We start from the raw sequence: 19,261 nt of genomic DNA, 5'->3' as shown, positions 1-19,261 counted from the left end.
TTTCCAGGTTTATCAGTTATTAGCATAGATTAATTAGTCTTTACCCATACTAATTTTTTTTAGTTGACATTCAAAGCACCATTAGATGCGTCTTCGAACGTCGTCTTTTAGTCATTCCCAGTAATATTACTACCATATGCGCCTGAATATCTTGCACACACCTTGGTGACTTCTGGTAGGGGACTTGTGGACTTCATAAAATATTTTGTCTCAATCATTGTTGTCTGCAAATACTTAGGTATTTTTACAAATTATAAACTCAAAATCGCTATCTGAGAACTTGTCCTTAAATAAGTTAATCACTAACGACTAATCCAAGTTGCATATGGTCTGGCTTTTGACTTTACTGACCATGCTTATGTGTTTTTTAGTCAGTTTTATCTTAAGCATTTTATATAGCATTTTAAGCCTGTTTTTTATTATCAACTATGATTGCTCTCTTTCTTTTGTGAGGCAAAGAGTGATTTAATACCTCTTGTTAATTATTTCTCGCATGCTGATGATTTCTAACTATGTGAGACAAAGTGCGGTTATTTTATTGGCTTTGATAAGCCTACTAGCACCTTCATCGAGAAGTTTACCAGCTGTGTCTGAGAACTACACCACATTATCATGTCAACATTCTTAAAATTCTTTTGTTTCAACAAAACGGCAAGGTTGTAAGATAATGCCTAGTTCCTCATTCATGTCAGTGCTCCTGATTTACAAGGATGTTTCATTGCTGTTGAGTGAGGGAGTTTCATCAGCTCCATTTTCTGACTGAGTTTCATCACTAGATAAAGGATCACTCAAGTCAGGCTGCAAAAAGCGTGGGACCTTTTTGGAACACCCTCGTTTTTCTGCACCTTTGCTCGATTGTTTGTTGCTCTAAGGCCTTTACTTGCTTGGTAGTGGGTTTTAAAGTGATAGTAGTTTTCTTAGGGCGCTGTGGCTTTTCAGGGATTTATCTGCAACCTTTTTTCTTATTGGGTGGTATTTTTGGATGATAAGAGTTATCAACTATTACGAGACTGCTACTATCGTCTTGTTAAGCTGCTTGTCACCTAGTTATATTGTTTACTTTAGCAAGGGACACTGGGTTGCAAGGGTCACCCTCTGGGGCTGCTAGACCTTGTCGTCAGTGAGGGTGCCTGGCTTGGAATCGGGTAGGCTCTAAAGAAATAGGTGATCATTTGTCTGAATGTGTGAGGGACTGCGTTTCTCTGAAAACAAAAAAAAAACAAAAAAGGAGAAACTTTAAAAAATGAATGAGAATTTGAATGTTTGTGTACGTGAAGGGACCAGAGCTCGAAGGGAGTTGTCTGGATCCCCGAATGAAAACCAGCCGACTTGGAGGGCCGGCAGGGGCTGACCCCCCGTCCAAGCCACTAAAAATCAGCCTGCTGTCTTGGTATAGTGGTTTTCTTTACAGATAGTTTCCAGTCCCTAAACCGAAGCTGTCAAGCATACCGTGCTGATAGATTAGTTGACCGTTGGGATACTGGCGGTTCTGAACGGTGCCTCGGGATACCTGGCGACCTTCGCGAGTATTAAGCCTTATCGGCACACGTGGGGCTCTGTGTTGGCGAACCTTTACTTCCCTAGCTTCTCGTGAGATTAAGAATAAAGTTTAATGAAAATGGGTTTTTAGGAGGGAAACGGTCAGTGGGACGGATGGAGGCCACTGCAGTGCTGTGGGAGAGGAGAACCTCAGTGAAGAGGCCCTCTTAAACCGCTTGCACGAGATTTTGGTCAAGCTGGGGAGTCTCATTAAGACGTACGGGACAACCCAGTCGAATATCCGGCAGGGAGTAGTGGATGCCCTAACAATAGCACAGGGCCTTAAAAACAGGAGTAATCGAGTTGCGGATTAGGGATTGGGGTCGGACGGCCTCCCTCTCTTTTCGGGTCCTTCAGGAGAGAAGAAAAGAACGGGGGCACGGGATTCTCCGAGCCCTATGAACCTAGTGCAACCGCCAAAAAAAAAAAAGGGACGGGGGGAGTCCAGTCCGAAGACTTAGGAAAGGACCCCACCCATAAATGAAGAAAACGGGAACAGTCATCCTCTTGACCAAGAGGAGTGGAAGACCGTTCCAAAGAAAAAAGAAAAAGAAAAAAAGAAAAAGGAGGTGAGATCTGACAAGAGCAGGAATTTGGTGAAGACCTTACCTTCTGGTGGCGCTGAAAAAAGGCGTGCAAGGGTCAGGCCAGAGGCAATCCTTGTGAAGCCGGCCAAAGGCAGAAAGTACGACGAGGTCCTGGCCCAAATGAAAAAGGTAAGCCTGAACAAGCTTGGGGTGAGAGTGGCGTTGGTCAGAAAGACGAGGGTGGGAGAAGTCCTCGTAAAACTGCGTGACGCCAACGCAGAGCACCGCGATGCGTTCGCGGCTGCATTGAAAGATGTGGTGGTGGGTGCTGGTGGGGTTAGGACTCTCGTCCCGAGTCTCATCTGGGAAATCAGGGGCGTGGATCCTACGGTGACCAAGGAGGATGTCAAGGCGGCAGTAAAAGGCCAATACATATCCCTAACATGCCGATTGGTGTCTTTAGAGGATGGCTTGCCGATCTTAAAGATACTGTTCGTGTGTGTGGGGAGAATGATGACATAGTCCTAGCCAGTGACTTCAACTCCAAGGCCATCGTTTGGGAGAGCTAAGAACCGATCCCAGAGGGCGGCCAGTGCTAGAGATGGCCGCAAGACTAGATCTCATCGTCATGAACTCTGATCGTTCAGCAACGTTCAGGTGGCCCGGAAACCGGGGCACGATCATCGATCTTACACTTGTATCGTCAGAAATGGCGGCGTGGGTGACTGACTGGCATGTTCTTGTGGACTACACAGCTAGTTATCACTATTATGTCAGCTTCATGCTAAACAAGGATCGTAGAGCAAGCTCGCAAGAAATGATTCAAAGGCGCGTACCCGGGTGGAATATGGCAAAACTCAATCGAGATTTGCTGTGGAAAGTCATGGTAAGGGCGCCCCCTCCTGTTGATTTTAACAAGATCACAAATACAGTGGAGGTTAAGACACTTGTGAGCGGCACCATGAGACGTGTCAAGGAATGGTACAATGCGTGTATGCCGAAAAGGTCTGCCAGGAGGGGTCGAGGGCCGTGCTACTGACGGATCGAAGATATTGCAAACTTTCGCAGGGAGGCGCAGCACCTTCGGCGTCTTTCACAGCGACACAGAACTCGCGAAGACGCTGAGGTAGCGGTCGCCGCGTACAGAAGAGCAAAAAAGGCCTTGGTGAGGGTGATCAAGATGAGCAAGAACCAATGCTGGCGCGAACTCATCACTGAGGTAGATAAAGATGCCTGGGGTCTGGGCTACCGAATCGCGTTAAAAAGACTGCGCGGCTCGGATTCGACGCCAACGATGGAACCTTCCTTAGTGGAGCGGGTGGTCTCCAGCCTCTTTCCGAAGCATCCCGATAGGAGGCGGGAGGACATACGTGTAGACCAAGTGACTCTGTTTTCCCTCAATGAATTGAGGTTGGTGGTATCGGAGACGCCAGGGCGAAAGGCCCCTGGCCCGGACAGGGATCTGTCCGAAGTCCTTAAGGTCATAGCTGTGGAGAAACCAAACGTTTCGCTGGACATGATCAATGCATACTTACGCGTTGGACTGTTTAACGAGCGTTGAAAGATCCAAAGGCTTGTTCTTCTGGACAAGGGCAAACCGCCCCCCCCCCTGGTTTCGTCGTCATTCCGACCCTTAGGTACGTTAGACAATCGCGGAAAAATGCTCGAGAGGATGATAAGAGCTCGCTTAAGAGGAGAAATCAGCCTCTCGGGAAATCAGTACGGATTTCGAAATGGGCGTTCGACGGTTATGGCTGTAGCCAAGGTTCTTGAGTCGGTTAGGGAGGCAAGAAAACCCTCTCATAAGACGAGAAGTGTCTGTGTCCCGGCGACTCTCGACGTCAGGAATGCTTTTAACTTGGTGAAATGGTCCAACATAATGACGGCCTTAAGGCGTTGGAATTTACTGGACTACCTTAGAAAGGTACTGGATAGCTATCTTCGGGATCGTGTGCTCTGGTACGACACGAAGGATGGACCAAGAGAGAGGCGCCTGACGTCGGGAGTCGCACAGTGCTCTGTCCTTGGCCCTGACTTATGGAACCTGGTCTACGATGAACTTTTGCACCTTGAAATTCCTCCAGGGGTCAAGCTGACGGATTTTGCTGATGACATAGCACTGTACGTCACGGCAAGATCCCAAAAGCAGGTCGAGCGCAGGATTCGGTAGGCGATCGTGATAGTGTCAGAGTGGCTGTGGGATCACGGTTTCGAGCTTGCGATTGAAAAGACAGAGATGGTCGTTCTCACCAGGCAGAGATGGTTTGGGGGACAATTGTGCCTGAACGTTGCGGGTGAGTTGATCTGCGCGAGTCTGGTGGTGCGCTAACTAGGAGTGTGGATCGATTCACGGCTCACCTTCTAGGAACACATCAGGAGAATAGCCGACAAAGCCGCTAGGGTTTCCAGGGCGCTTTCACGGTTGATGCTGAATGTTTGGGATACACGAGAAGCTAAAAGATTGTTTCTTGCGTAAGTCTCTAACTTGATCCAGCTGTATCACGCAAAGGTGTGGGCGGACGTGCTTGCGAGAAGGGATATCCGGGAGTGCCTTAACTCTATGCAGCGCATTGGATCGCTAAGGATTGCGTGCACCTACCACACAGTATCTTCCACTGCCACTATGGTGATAGCACGAACAATTCCCGTTGTGTTGTTTGCGCTGGAGCAGCGAAGGAGGTTCCTGGGCTCCAGCGACGAAAGTGATAGCGACATGCAGGAAAGAACATTGACAACGTGTCAACAGTAGTGGGATCATGCTGGTGTGGGTAGGTGGACTCACTGGTTGATACCGCATCTGCGGCCATGGGTGGAGAGAGGGCACGAAGAGATGGATTACTATCTCACCCGGTTTCTCTCCAGGAATGGTCAGTTAAATGCCTATCTCCATCGCATGGTGGTGATAGCATCCCCCAGATGCTGTTACTGCCCTGCGTTAGATAATACTGTCGAACATACGTTTTTCATGTGTGAGAGATGGGACCGTGAGCGCCAGCAGCTGATAAATAGGCTTGGCGTGGCTCCCACCCCCAAAAACATCATCTCCGAGATGCTACTCACCAAAGAGGGGTGGAGGGCAGTGGATGGCTATGTCAGGACTGTTATTTGGCGTAAGAAAGAAGAAGAAAGAGCTGCCGCACAAGAGGCAGGGGACTTTGAGAAGGCCGCCAGAGGTGCTCTAGGCACGAAGGTAAGAAAATAGCCTAAAAAGAAGCGCTAGACAGAGGTGCCAGTCCTCAGGGACCCCGAGTCCTTCTCAGGACTCGGGAGGATTGGCATCTCTAGCAACTGGTGGTAAGCTTGCTCGCTAATGCTGTGGAATACAATATTCTCCCTGGTGGCTCCACCCTGAAGTAATGTTAACGCGGTTCCAGGGTGAAACAAAAGTCACGCGGCATGGGAGGGGGTTTTAGTGGGTATGGGTGGTCTAATAAAAAAAATCCACCATGTCCCACACTACCGCTGTTATTGCAGTGTGTCTTAATGCATTTTCTATCCCTCTACGAAAAAAAAACTGGGTTTTTTGGAATCGCGTTTCTTGCTTTTTTGGGTACGATCGATTGAGCTGACCTATAATTAGATCGAGATCGTGGCATTATGCCATTTTTTAATAGTTTTTGAACTTGATGCTCTATTTCTACCTTTAATACGTGAGGTAGCCTATATTGCTTCGTAACCACTGGTATGGCATTAATTGTAGGTACGTGATGAGTTGCTATGTCGGTGGTTGTCAGTGTGTCTCCTTTAAGGTGAAAATTTCAGGAGTGTCGCTCTCTCTATCTTTTAGCTTGGGCCACTCGTGAGCTTTGAGTGATTTTAAATACATTAAACTTTCTAGCTGTCCAACCTTGGACTGGTAATTATTGGTATTGCTGTCAGTGATTTCCTAAGAAATGTAGATACTGGCTTCGCTATCGTCCATGTTCCAGATGTCTTATTTGTTGTACAATCCGTTAGTTAACTTGAGGAATCTCTCTTTCTTTGAAGCTGCATAATTCATCGTGCAGGGTTTCGCAATTAAGGAAGCTGTCAGTTTTTCCGTCGGGCATCGCATCGCCTGTGATTGTTTTACTGTCAGCGGGTTGTTATATTTTTCAGTATCTTACACTAAGGGGTAGACTATTATTTTGTAACGTTGATAGTTTGTTACTTAAATTAATCTCAACCTTATTGCGAGTCAAAAACTCAGCTCCTAAGACTCCTTCAAAGGGTAATTTGGAGTCATTTGGAATCAGTTGGAATGTAGTTTTTTAAGATCCAAGGCTGATGACAGTGCCTTCGAGCGTTTTCATTCTTTTGGCTCCAAAGCCACTACTTACTCTCTTGTCGTTTACCTGTATTTTTTACCCTCCAAGAGCTTAGCTGATCTTAATTATACTAACTTCTGAGCCAGTGTCTATTAGAAGCTGCCTAGTTGGCCTATGTATATCAGAATGCACAAAGTTTTTGAGCGACTCAATGATGCTAGAGCAATAAGTTTTGCATGGGCTTATATCTAGATTAAGTTTGAATTCTGTTACGCGATCAGGGAACTTCAGTAATTGGTGCTCAAATGTTATTTTTCACTTTGTGTCTAAAAAAAACGTATTCCTATTATGCCATCATGTTAAATGGCTCCTTTACAAGGAAAAAAACAGCAAAGACTAGCACCTTAAGTATTATTGTCCATAATTGATGAGGTCGTGTCACCACCTGTGCCGTGAAATTTCATTATTTTTTTTGTATTGATACAGACATTAATGGGGACGCTCTTGCGCTTTATTAAATTTTTATGGGAGCTCAAATCAATTATTAAATTCATAGGTCTGGTACTTCAAAGAAAGTCTAGATAGGGCACATACTTTGGCTTGGGGTTTAAATGGAGAGCATTAAATTTGACTCGTATCCGTCGAGTGCGTTAATGCTTTGGGGGCACTCAGAGCCGCACTTATTACTTGGGCGCCAAAAAGGTTTACCTATTTTATCTGTTCATTATCTTTAGGTTTTATATATTCTTATATTCTTATGTGGTATTACCACGGTTAGTACAGTAGGCACAAGTTTCATAATCTGATGCGAGCTGTCCTCCGTTCCAGCATAGCGTGCAATGTGGTTGGGCATTAGGTAGCAGCTCGCGCTGTCTGCAGTTGGTAGCTGCGTGCCTGGCTAAATTATGTACTTGGCACAGTTCTTCGTTCATTGGGCAGTTATTTGTTGTGTGGTTTCTGTCCTTTGCAGATAGAGCAAACTATCAGATTTTCGCTCATTTTTGCGTATTTAACTATTACTAAGTATTTAAAACACTTGGTGACTATGTAGCTTCGTTTTCCGCATATTTGAAAAATTATAGGGGTTTCTTTCGGCTGCTGCTCTGAAGGGTTAAGGGTAGTACTACTGCTGAGTGTTGTGGAGGTGGTTTGTACTTATCAGCGATGTGACACTTCTGCTTACATAACTGGAAAATGGTTCGAGATTTGCAATCAGCATCCGTTAAACTATTAGATTGGCAAAATCAGCAGAAAAAGGCTAAGCACTGTTTTTCTCGTTGTAAATTTACGTTAACCTGGCCTCTTCATGCATGCCTCGTTTGTAGTGCTTTCTCTACCTTCATGGTTCTTTTAATTAGGTCATTCAGGGTTTCTTTGTCTAATGTGTTAGATTCAACTTTAATTTCTGGGCTCAGTCTGTTCTTGACATACTCTATCACCCCAGACTGTAAGGACATGACGTATGTGGCTGAAACTACTCCATCATCCTTCAGTCTTTTTACTTCCAGTATTTGCTGTCGTTAATCGCATATTCTGTTGGCGCAATTAGGCATTGTTTTTTTCGGATTTTTGGAACTTATTACCCATCTCACCAAGAAGTTTATGTATTGTTTTGGTAGGGGCATAAATAGCTTTGATGTGATTTTTTAATTCTTTGATGTTTCTAAAGGTTACTCTCTGTACGGCAATTTGTGCTTCTCCTATTAATTTATATCTAATCAGTTTCATAAGATTGACCTCATCAGCTGCATTAACCATATTCTTTACTTTATCGCAGCTAACTTAAAACATACTTAATCGTGTATTGTTGCCGCTAAACTCTGGGACTACCTTGAGAGGATTTTTTAAAGCAATCGCTTGCGCCATTGTTGCTGGTTCGTTTACAGATGAGTTGCACCACGGTAAACTTTCCGTACCATCTTGATTTAGGTCACCAGCACTGGGGGTACGGAACCTAGGTTGGTGTATTTGAATTAGGTCTTCCTGATAATTTGTGCCTTCTTGACCTGTGTTTATTGCATTTTCAGTACTAGCTGCAGCCGTATCCTTAGGTTCGGTGAGATTGTTCAAGGATGGCTCGTTTTCAGAATGGTGCTCCAACAAATTTGCTGTTTTGTTCTCAGCACCATCCCCTTGGTCTTCTTCAGTTTATATTGATGTTCTTGGAAGATTCCATCGTGATAAAAAAAGGTTTAGTTATTCTAATAATGCACGAGGCGTGCTTAGACCTTGTAAGGCTGCGTGCCTGTCAACTTCCTCTCGTAACTCACTGTGACACTGGGATTGTTGGCAAGTAATGCGCCTATCGCTTATGGAGTGTATAAAATGTAATACCTTATCTTGCAAGCTCAGATTTGCAAACAGTTCAGTTAACTTATCTATATTAACATAATTTTTAATGCAGAGGCACTCAACGACTGCGTGCAAGGTAGCGATGTAAGTTTAAAATCTATGAACTTGGTTGCACAGTGACGCAACTGTTGCTAAGTGGTCTTTGTCGAACAGCTCTGAAGCGTTTAGTCTATCGTTAACTCTAGAGTATGTTATGGTGTATTGACGTAGTGTAGCTAAATTATGCCGCGTTTTGGCTTCAACTGGCTCCATGTGTATTTCCACCTCATGGGTGTCATCCACTTCGAGCATGGTTACAACTGGCACATTCAAGAGCGTTACTGCTTGCTTTGCCAATGCAATTTAAGTGCCTCAACCCGTTCTCTGACTTCTTGAAAAGAAAACATCTAGTTGCTTTTCGTATTCTTGCCAAGTCTGTGGAAAGGGGCTTAGACATATTACTTTTGGTACGTTGGGTATGTACTCATCAATTTGCTTTAAATTAATGTAGTAACCATGAAATTCAACAAATGTAAGTGGGCTGAAGAAGGGCCACATAAACTCTAAGCTATACGCTGTTGCTCTTAACCGTCTTCTTAAAACCTTCGAAATGGTTTTGAAGGTTACCAGGGTAATGCAACTGTAATCGAGTTCGAGATACCGTATTGTTCGATCTTGGAAATTAACTATTTTTTCTATTTTATATAAGTCCCTATGCCCGAAGTATACTTAAGTACTGTTACCTTGTATTTCTAATGCTTTTGAAGTTTGACCAGCAGACGTAAAGTGTAAAATTAGCATGGCTTTTTCAAACTCATTTAATTTTAGGGGGGGCCACTTTTGGGCATAACGTGTGCTTAAGCCCTTAACAATAATATTTTGTTGAAAATTTTTTTTGTTTTTTTACATATTTCTTTAAATGCATCGATGTATTTTTTAAAATTTTTGTTTGTTTGCAAATTGTTACATACATATAAAGAAATTTTGGGTGAATTGTATGTATTAAAAATTGATAAAAGTATAATCAGTCACTGTTTGATTTTATTACTACGCTTTCTATTTGTTTATGAATTTACTAACATTTTTTTTATTGGTGAAACAATTTCTCGTTTGTTTATAAAAAACTTACTAGTGACGTACGATGCGCAGGTGTCTGGGGTAGGTCACTGGATCAAAACAGGGTTTATACATGTCCCAATTTTTGTTTTTTCAAATTCTCTTGTTGTGGTTCACTTGAAGATCACTGTCCTGGTGTGATGGACAGGGAGTTCTGATACGGCCCGCGACTGTTAAGGTGAAGGCTGCCTTTCAAACTCCTCCCAGGTACTTAACAAAGTGGTCCATTATTTTTCTAAAACCTTCAGCTCTCACCTGACGTTTGCTAGTTTTCTAGTTATAGCAGGTTGCTCTGGGTTGTATGAAGCTGCAGTTGATGCACCTGAAGTGGCTTTTGCTGATTTCACTGCTACGTGGGTGGGTAGTAGAATGTCGCTAATGATGCGGGGCTTACTTGGCTGCTTCTTGATCTCTTTCAAAGGTAGTTTAACTCTATGGTGGGATGAAGGTACGTGCTTTGGCGTCGAGCACCAATTAAAATTCTTAGCACATGTTTGTCTTTTGGCTAGAAAAAGTATGACTGGTATTCTTGTATCGCTTGGTATTCTCTGTTCACCGCATTTTACCAGACCTTGGGGTAATACTTCTCTAACTTCCTCCAGCTGATCTCAGACATCTCTTGAGAGATCCATCTGTGCGCGACCTCTCAAAGCTTACCAAAATCTACTGAAGGGAAAAGAATAAGGGGTTGGGTTTTTATTCCTAAGTTAAAAAGCGCAAAACAAAGTAAAATTATTTGTTACTTCACTCAATTCCTCAAAATAAAGGCTACTTGATAAAGCTTCAACAAGCTATACACTAAAAGGAGCGCTGTGACGTGCTTTTGATGCACGTATTTTGCCAAAGTAGCCTAGTTACTGTCTTGTGGACCGAAAGTCAAAATAGATTGATGGAATGTAACCACTAGTCTCGGTAGCTGCCCGTTAAATAGACTCTTACAAAATTGTGCCATTCAGAGGCACTGTTAGGCACTCTGACGTACGTATTGTGTTGGAGTGGCCTGGGTACGGTTCTGTGTACAAAGAATAAAAAAAAATTTAATAACTAATAATTATAGTATTTGCAATGGTAGTTATAATGATAATAATAATAGAATTCAATACATCCGATAAGTATACGAGCAAACGTCGATAAACTTTAATTATTGTATCAATAGGCACATATGAATAGATGGCAGTACTCTTCATACAAGCACTCTATAATACCATCCATACGGGCCCTTTCTCAATATATAACATATAGAAAATACTTAATGATACAAATCCACATAATTTCTTATTCAAGAAAGTCTACACGTCAAATTTTTAGTAGGAATTTGTGATTCCTGATACTTTAAGTTATCTTAAAACATTCAAGTTATTATCTGAAATAAAAAAACACGTAAACTTTTTAATAAAATCCAAAATTCTATTAATGTTAATTAATGATATTAAACATACATTAAAATAGGAAAATCAAACGAACTAAATGAAGAAATAGTAGATGAAATTAGTAGTTACGTGGATGCTAGATATGTAAATCCAATGGAAGCAGCTTGGAGACTTTAAGAATATCCAATTTGTAGTAGAAGTCATACAGTTGTGAAACTAGCTGTTCATCTTTTAAATAAACAAAAACTCATATTTAAAGAAAATAATATCAAAAATGTAATAAAAAATTATCAAACACCCCTTACAGCTTGGTTTGAATTAAATAAAGTAGATGATTTTGCAAAATCACTTAAATATGTTAACATTCCAGAACATTCCATTTTTGACCATAAACTTAAAATTTGGAAAGAAAAGAAAATTACACTAAAAAAAATTGCTATAGGTAATTTAAAAATAGTATCTCTAAAAGATTATGAACGCTTTTTCAAAACTTTTTTTTAATAAATTACATGGGGCTACATCGTTCGAAGACGTTAAAAAACATAATGGAATAACATATAAAAATATCAGGGATACTGCAATTGCAATGGGTTTAATAGAACATGATTCTAAAATCGACAATATTTTTAAAAAAGCCATAACAATTATGTTTCCATGCCAGTTAAGACAATTTTTTGCTTGGTTTTTGATGTCAGAAAACATTCAAGGAAATAAAATATGAAATGAACATAAAAAAAATTTACAGAAGACTTCGATAATAATAATAAAAATTGTACATATTAATAAAATTTTGGTATCGAAAGGTGAATCATGTGAGTCTTTTAGTTTACCGACACCAACTATTAAAAACTATATAAATAATTGTAATATTGAGAAAATATCTTTCAGTAAAAAAATGTTCGATATAATGCAAACAAATTTAAATAAAGATCAAAAAAAATTTTTTTAAACTATTTGTGAACAGGATAAAAAAACATATTTCATAGATGGTCCTGGTGGATCCGGAAAAACCTACTTACATAAGACACTCATTTATCACTTTATTTCTAGAGGTAAGAATATTTTGTCAATGGCTTTGACAGGAATTGCATCTGTATTACTACCAAAAGGTATAACCAGTCATAGAACTTTTCGTTTACCTCTAGACTTAGATAATATTGAAAGTGTATTTTTAGAATTTAAAACTAAAAAAAAAAATCAAGGAAAGTTGATTTAATTATATGGGACAAGGCTTCTTTGATTCCGAAAAAAGCTTTAAAAATCGTTGATAGAACGTTGAGAGACTTGTGTAATACAAAACTTTGCTTTGGTGATAAATTAATAGTATAAGGAGGAGATTTTCGACAAATTCTTCCAGTTATAAAAAATGGTAATAGAACTATAGTAATAGAACCAACTAATAAATTATCATTTTTATGGATCTTCTTCAAAGTTTTGAGATTACAAAATAATATCCATTCTAGTAATGATGCATTTCCAAAATTAGTGTTAAGAATTGGAGAAGGAGACATAGAAACATTTGACATTCCTAAATCCTGGATAACAGATGATGTCTGTACTTAAATATTTGGTAATTACAGCAACTGTTTTCACAATAACGTGATACTAACTTTACATAATGAATATATTTTTTTTTTAAACAACAAGATTTTAAGTAAATTACATGGGGAAACTAAAACTTATTACAGCATCGACACTGCAGCATATAAAGGTGTTGATAAATTAGATGATAATATTTATATAAATTTTCCTGTAGAAATGTTGAACAACATTCGTGAAGGCTTGTCACCTTATGATCTCAAATTAAAAATAGGTACAATAGTAATGTTAATTCGAAATTTGAGTATATCAGACGGATTATGTAACGGTACACGATTGTGAATTACTAAATTACTGAAGTATAACGTAGAAGGCGAAATAGTAACGGGAGAAAAAATTGGTCATAAAGTTTTTATTCCAAGAATTACATTAAATATGAGAAATACTTCATCATTACCTTTTATTTTATATAGAAAACAATACCCATTAGTTGTAGTATTTGCTATGACTATAAATAAGTCTTGAGGTCAAAGTTTTGATAATGTGGGGTTATACTTTAAAAAACCTTTATTTTCTCATGGTCAATTATACGTGGCTTTATGAAGATGCAAAAATAAAAATGGAATTTTTGTTCAAGTCGGTAGAAAAAACAGTTTAGGGATTTAAAGTATAGTTTGGAAAGAAATTTTTGAATATAATAATGTATCTTCCTATGTATCTATATATTCATAACATGATTTAATTATTATATTTTCATGTATAGGTAAAATTTATTAATCAATATTCTATATCATAAATGTTTATTGTGTTCATCTATTGTACCAATTTCAGCATTAATTTAAAACAAAATAGATATGGACGTTAGTCTTCGTGGTTTCATTAGGCTTTATAAGATGACTCATAAAGTGATGCGAAACTTTTATTGTTTATATTAATGATACTCTTAATATTACTCAAGTTTATGTTCGTAAAAAGAAGAATTGTGTAATAAAGGACTATATAAGTAATGATAATATAATAATTATGCGCGCCAATATATGTGTGTATATTATTTGGTCTCAAAATATTGTTAACTCCATATAGATTGGTTTTTAAAGGTACTTAGTTGTATAAATAATGATGTTTTGCGCAACAACCCCCTATGAATCAATTCATGACTTTAAATTTCTTTTTGACGATAAAATAAATCATGGCAATAAGACAGTTTCGTTGAAAGATATGTAAAGGCGGTATAGTTATGGTCCGGTTCCAAAAAAGTTATGTGAGGAGGCGGTGGGGGCCATGAAAAAATTCGTGGGGGTCTGAGGGTGGGCCATAGGGGGTAGGTGGGGGAATGTGGGATGTTTTGAAAAAAAGTACTATACAATATTTCCATGTGATTTGATAGGAATGTGGTAATACACCTTAACACATTGACAGGGCTGGCAAAATGCAACGTTACAAAATGCTAACAAAAAAAGTCAGTTCACAAAAAACTTTATGCTTACAAAGAAACTAAGGGATCCAGTAAATCAAAATAAAATTGATTGTATTTAAGTTTAGCTGATTGTAGTATTGTGCAGTAACCTGTAACTATTTAATTAGATGTAAGAACATACATTGTTATTATCCCATGAAGCCATACATGGTTGAACCCCCTGGCTTGAATAAAGACTTATACCATACTTCTATACTATTCATATAATATTTTGTGGGGGGTCGGTGGGGGGGCAGTGGGGGGTTTGTGTGGAATGCCCCACTGAGTTAACTGTATAATATATATATATATATATATATATATATATATATATATGTGTGTATATAAATTTAATATCTAAACTATTGAGGGCAATGTTCAAAAAATTGGATGTACTCCTAGTATCTAGAAGGCTCTTTCTAGAAATTTAGCTGTTTTAAACTCTGGGATATTGAAGGCAATATCCAGAAATGTAGACTCACCGAAGACAGTAGCTAGGAGGATTTCTACCAACTAAAGCTTTTCTTATATCTTCGTTCCCTAGTGCGATGTCTTGGTACATATGCCAACTGCAAGTAACTTTTTGGGGACGTGCCTCAGAAAATTAAGCTTTTTTGACATTGTGCTATTGAGTTTAATCTTTAGGCATGCGGGGACTTATCACTGACAGTGTCAAGGGTGTAGCCTAGAAATTAAAGTTTATTCATACTTGGGCTTATTGAAAAAAGTTTTTAGGTATAAGTATCTACTGCGGGCGTCTAGAAAGCGTACTCTAACATTTGCAGCTTTCTTACATCTAACTATAGAATACAGTATCCTAGTATTTATACTCACCGCAAACGATTTTTAGGAGTTTCACCTATAGATGTTGAGTTGTTTGTAGACCAAAACCTTAGAATACGATGCGTAGATGTATTGACCAGTGACAATTAAAGCGTTGGAGCTACACCATAAAAAAATAATCGCCTATGAAAACTACATATCAATACATTTTCGAATTTGTTTGCACGCTGCACGCGATTCTTACATGTCACGTTACAGGAAATGTTATACCACCCTTAGGTGCTTGTGAATTCTTTCATTTATTTATTTTTCAGTATCTGACATTTTTCCAAACCTCGTCAACCTCTTCTAAGACCTACAAATAGTATGAGAAAAGTGATCACTCATTATGTGAAGCAGTGTTAACCAACAAAGAGAGTCACCAATACCTATGCATGCATATACATACTGTGACAAGAAGCGCCTTCCTAACCACTTTATGACAATAACATAATTGTACATCGACTTACCAATAAAATTTATCATACAATAACATAAAGTAATAAAGTAAATCAAAAATCGTCAGAGCTCTCATTTTGATATTTACGGTTGCGACTTGTATATCATGACTAAAACTAACAAGGTTCATAACACAGACCAAACTATAAGTGAGAAAAATTGGGGATCGCTTAAAATACAGTTATACGCTTAGAAAGTACCACTGACAGAGCCGTCTGTCGAAAGCAAGTTTCAATAGCTAGATGGTACAAGTTGATAGGGTACAGCAAAACCATGTTAAAAGTGTAGTTTTGTTTTTAAGTTTTTTGTGATTATGAGGTACTTCAAGGCTTATTAACGGTTGTAACGATAAAATGAGGTATTTAATAAAGAGACGCAAGGATATTTTGGAATAAACGCTGAACAAGCAGCAGAAATCAATGGCTAAGCAAGCGCATTCAAGTACGTGAGAGCAAGAGAGAGAGTAGAAAAGGTCAGTTTTGCTCATCCCTCTCACCATCTTACTTGCTCTTACGGGCTTGAACAGTCTATGCTTGGCCGTAGATTTCAGCTTTATTAAGCAACATGAATTCTAAACTACTTTTGCTTCCACTTATTGAATACCTCATTTCATTGTTACGAATGCTAATGTGCCATCAAGTACCTGATAATCACGAAAAACTTGAAAACAAAACAACAAGTTTTTCATGGTTATGCTGTACCTCATTAATTTATACTACCGAGCTATTACTATTAAAATTTTTACTCGTAAGATGGCATTAGCACTCCGTGCCAGAGATACTTACTAAGCGTATAGTTGCACTACCCAACGTAAAAGGAATAACTTAATAACCAAATAACCTACATAATTAGATAATTGAACTCATGAGGGGCATCGGGGACGTAGACCAGTTAACATAAGGTAGTAATAAATGTGTTTAACATTAAGAATCAAACAACTATTATAATGTAGGATACATTCACTGGGCGATCTATCGATCAGCTTAAGTCCTTAAGTAAATATATCTCTGTTTACGTCATACCTAACTACACCTTCTTACTTGAGAAGTTATGCTAACCAACGGACTGACTAATCAGAAAGGAATCCTAGCATATAGTTGGTACACATAGAAAAAGTTGGGCGAGCGGCTCTTCCAAGCGGTGTTTCTACTATATCAAATGTTAAAAGACTAGCTTTCCTGCTTGTTGTGAGACTCAGTCTTCCAAGTTGAGAGAGCAGAGCTCTCAAAATAGAACAACAGGTGTGCTAAGTTACCGAGAGAGATTGTACCGATATTTGGGATGTCTTTTCTGTCAGTATTCAGGAGAGACGCAGCAGTGCTTACAGTCAATCGCAGCTGCTCTGATGCTATTATTTTTATATACAAACTATAAAGTAAGAATTAAGTAACTTAACGTTATGTTTGTGTCATTTTAAACTTCATGGATTCGCGCTGTGCTGGAGTTAAAAGGTTGTGATGACCTCTTATATCGATTTATAAGCTTTTGTAATTAAGAAAAATTCGGTAATCCAAGGGTACCAAGTAACAATTTAACTCTAACGTTTTACAATGATATTTTACTATTCTTAAATTTTACTAACTGGAGGCAATACTATTAAAGTATCAACAAATTTTTATTTGCATTAATAGTGATCAAAATGGCTGGAATTGGTAGAACTTGTAACGCCGTTTTTCGCAGTACCACTAGAATTTTTTGTATAATTTAACTTATAACTAGTATTTCAAAAAGTTCCATAATTTGTCTGAAAGCAGACCTTGCATTTCAGTTTCTATTGAAGTTCCTGATGCCCTTAGTGTTCAAATACGATTGCTTATTTCCTATACGCCTATGTTAGGTGGTGCCATCAAGTGAGAGAAGTTGCCCTCGCTGAGATCGCCAGAATGCACAGAGCCTTATACGAAATTTTTTTAATAAACTAATAAAAATGGTTATTGAGAGTGAATTGACCAAATAAATCAGTGATTAGAGTGTGTATTATGTTAGTGTACAGTAATAAATCTTGTTTGGTTTGTCATGTGTACTACAAGATTGGAAAAAATAAATCCAGATTGCTACTGTAATAACACAGCGTATGTAAGCATATAAATGCTTACGCTTGTACAAGGCTTAGAGTACACAAGTAATTCACGGAAACGTAATATTAATGTGTAAAAGTTAACCTAACCTGTCATTAGTATTTACGTTTATTGAACACTGTGGCGTAAAGTTCTGTAGAGAAATAGAAAAATGTAAGCAGTTGTGACCGACTAGCCTATCGTATTTGAATTGATTAATTAATTTATTTTACATAATGGGTAAAGCGATGTGTGATTGGTAGTCTTCATTTACATCTTTTGTTTATAGGTAGAAATATTTTTTGTTCTCATTTTATGATGATAGCTAACGCTGTGTTTGCTACTAATTGTGTTTTAAATAGGTGCACGCAGGGCGGAGAGCAGGTAGATCACCGCGCGCAGCGCAATGCTTGCGGGGCTTCAATGCATGGCCCATCACTGCAAGTTACCAATCGGCGCATAGGAAATGGGTTTCGGCAGCGCCTACCGCAAGTGGTCCGACAGCACCATCCGGGCACGGCGAGCGCACGATGAAAGGCATTATTCCTTTGGTAGTGGCTTGGTCGAGACACTCGATCATTCTGGTGCCAACGGAGAATTCACCATACATTCGCATCGCGCTTCGATGCACAAAGGCACATAGTTTCAATGCTTGATTTAGAGTAGCTTAAATGCACCACTATAATTTGCTTCAATGCATCGCGTTGGTTATTATTTTAGATATATTATAATTTTGGTTTAAGCTCATATTTGTTATCACTTAAGCACTTACTTTTCCTTTCTTTGCTATTCGCTCACCTTTGTACGCCTTTACTTTAATATTATGTTTTGCTTGATGTAGTGATTTGTATGCATTATTAAAAAGATATGTTTTCTTAAGTTAGCTACACTAAAGCCTTGGTACTTAAACGAAATCCCACCTCGCTTGTTTCTTTGAATTTGTCGTCTTTGTATGGAAGTATCATTTCATTTTTAGTTTTTGTCGAACGTCTAAGGAGGTATTGGATGGCAGTGGAGCTCTCTCTCGCTTGCTCCGGTTCTGCAATAACGCCAAGGTCGTAAGTACGAGGACGGAAATATCATATCATTCCAGGCCTCCTCGATCTATAGCTTAGCCACAGGGACGAGTGCCCGTTCCTCATCCTTTATCCTCCCTAATCATTCAGTGTTCCATTCAGCTGAGTAGAAGGACATCCACACAGTGCGTGCTAGTATTTTTTAAGTACGTAGACAATTCAAAATGTTTGTAATTACGACACCCATCGCTTCATCGCACGCATGTAGAGAAATTTTTCTCACTCGTCATCTTGACTCTCCCTTCCAGGCAAAGTCCCACATAATTTGTTTTATTCGTTCTTAAAGAACATTATGACGTGAAAAAGAACGTCACATACAATTTTTTGACATCCAAATAGGAAAATTAATTCATTTAAATACGAGAGGCTAGTCGGTCACACAGTATTTGTGTTTTCAAGCTCTACTCAAGTTCAAGCACGTACATGCACTACTATATGCTGTGTTCTCACAGTCGTATCCATGTTTTTATTTTTTCTAATTTTTAGTACACATGACAACATCAAACAAAACTCTTCACTGTACACTAACACAATACACGCTAAAATCACTGATTTATTTTGTCATTTCATTCTTAAGAACGTTTTTTTTTAATTTATCAAACAATTTCCCTATACGATTTCATGCATTCTGGCAATCTTAGCGAGTAACAGTCTCTCTCACTTAACAGCTCCACCTAACATAGGTGCATGGCGAATAGTCAGAGAGCTTTAATTAAAAAAAA

The 19,261-nt window shown here is 38.9% G+C and overlaps 1 protein-coding gene across 1 annotated transcript; it reads left to right on the top strand.

Moving 5' to 3' along the window:
- Nucleotides 1-2,667: 2,667 nt before the first annotated feature.
- Nucleotides 2,668-3,627, top strand: LOC149374823 (uncharacterized). Its single transcript, XM_089591751.1, has 2 exons — nucleotides 2,668-3,071; nucleotides 3,135-3,627. Exons 1-2 carry the CDS (start codon nucleotides 2,668-2,670, stop codon nucleotides 3,625-3,627), a joined length of 897 nt encoding a protein of 298 aa, XP_089447877.1.
- Nucleotides 3,628-19,261: the final 15,634 nt, after the last annotated feature.

Source organism: Copidosoma floridanum, unplaced genomic scaffold (assembly GCF_036245765.1).
Source record: "Copidosoma floridanum isolate Cflo_tuat_1 unplaced genomic scaffold, Cflo_Japanese_pri ptg000013l, whole genome shotgun sequence".
Taxonomy (NCBI): Eukaryota; Metazoa; Arthropoda; class Insecta; order Hymenoptera; family Encyrtidae; genus Copidosoma; species Copidosoma floridanum.
Note: the sequence above shows the minus strand (reverse complement) of the source record. Positions and strands in the feature narration are given on the sequence as shown.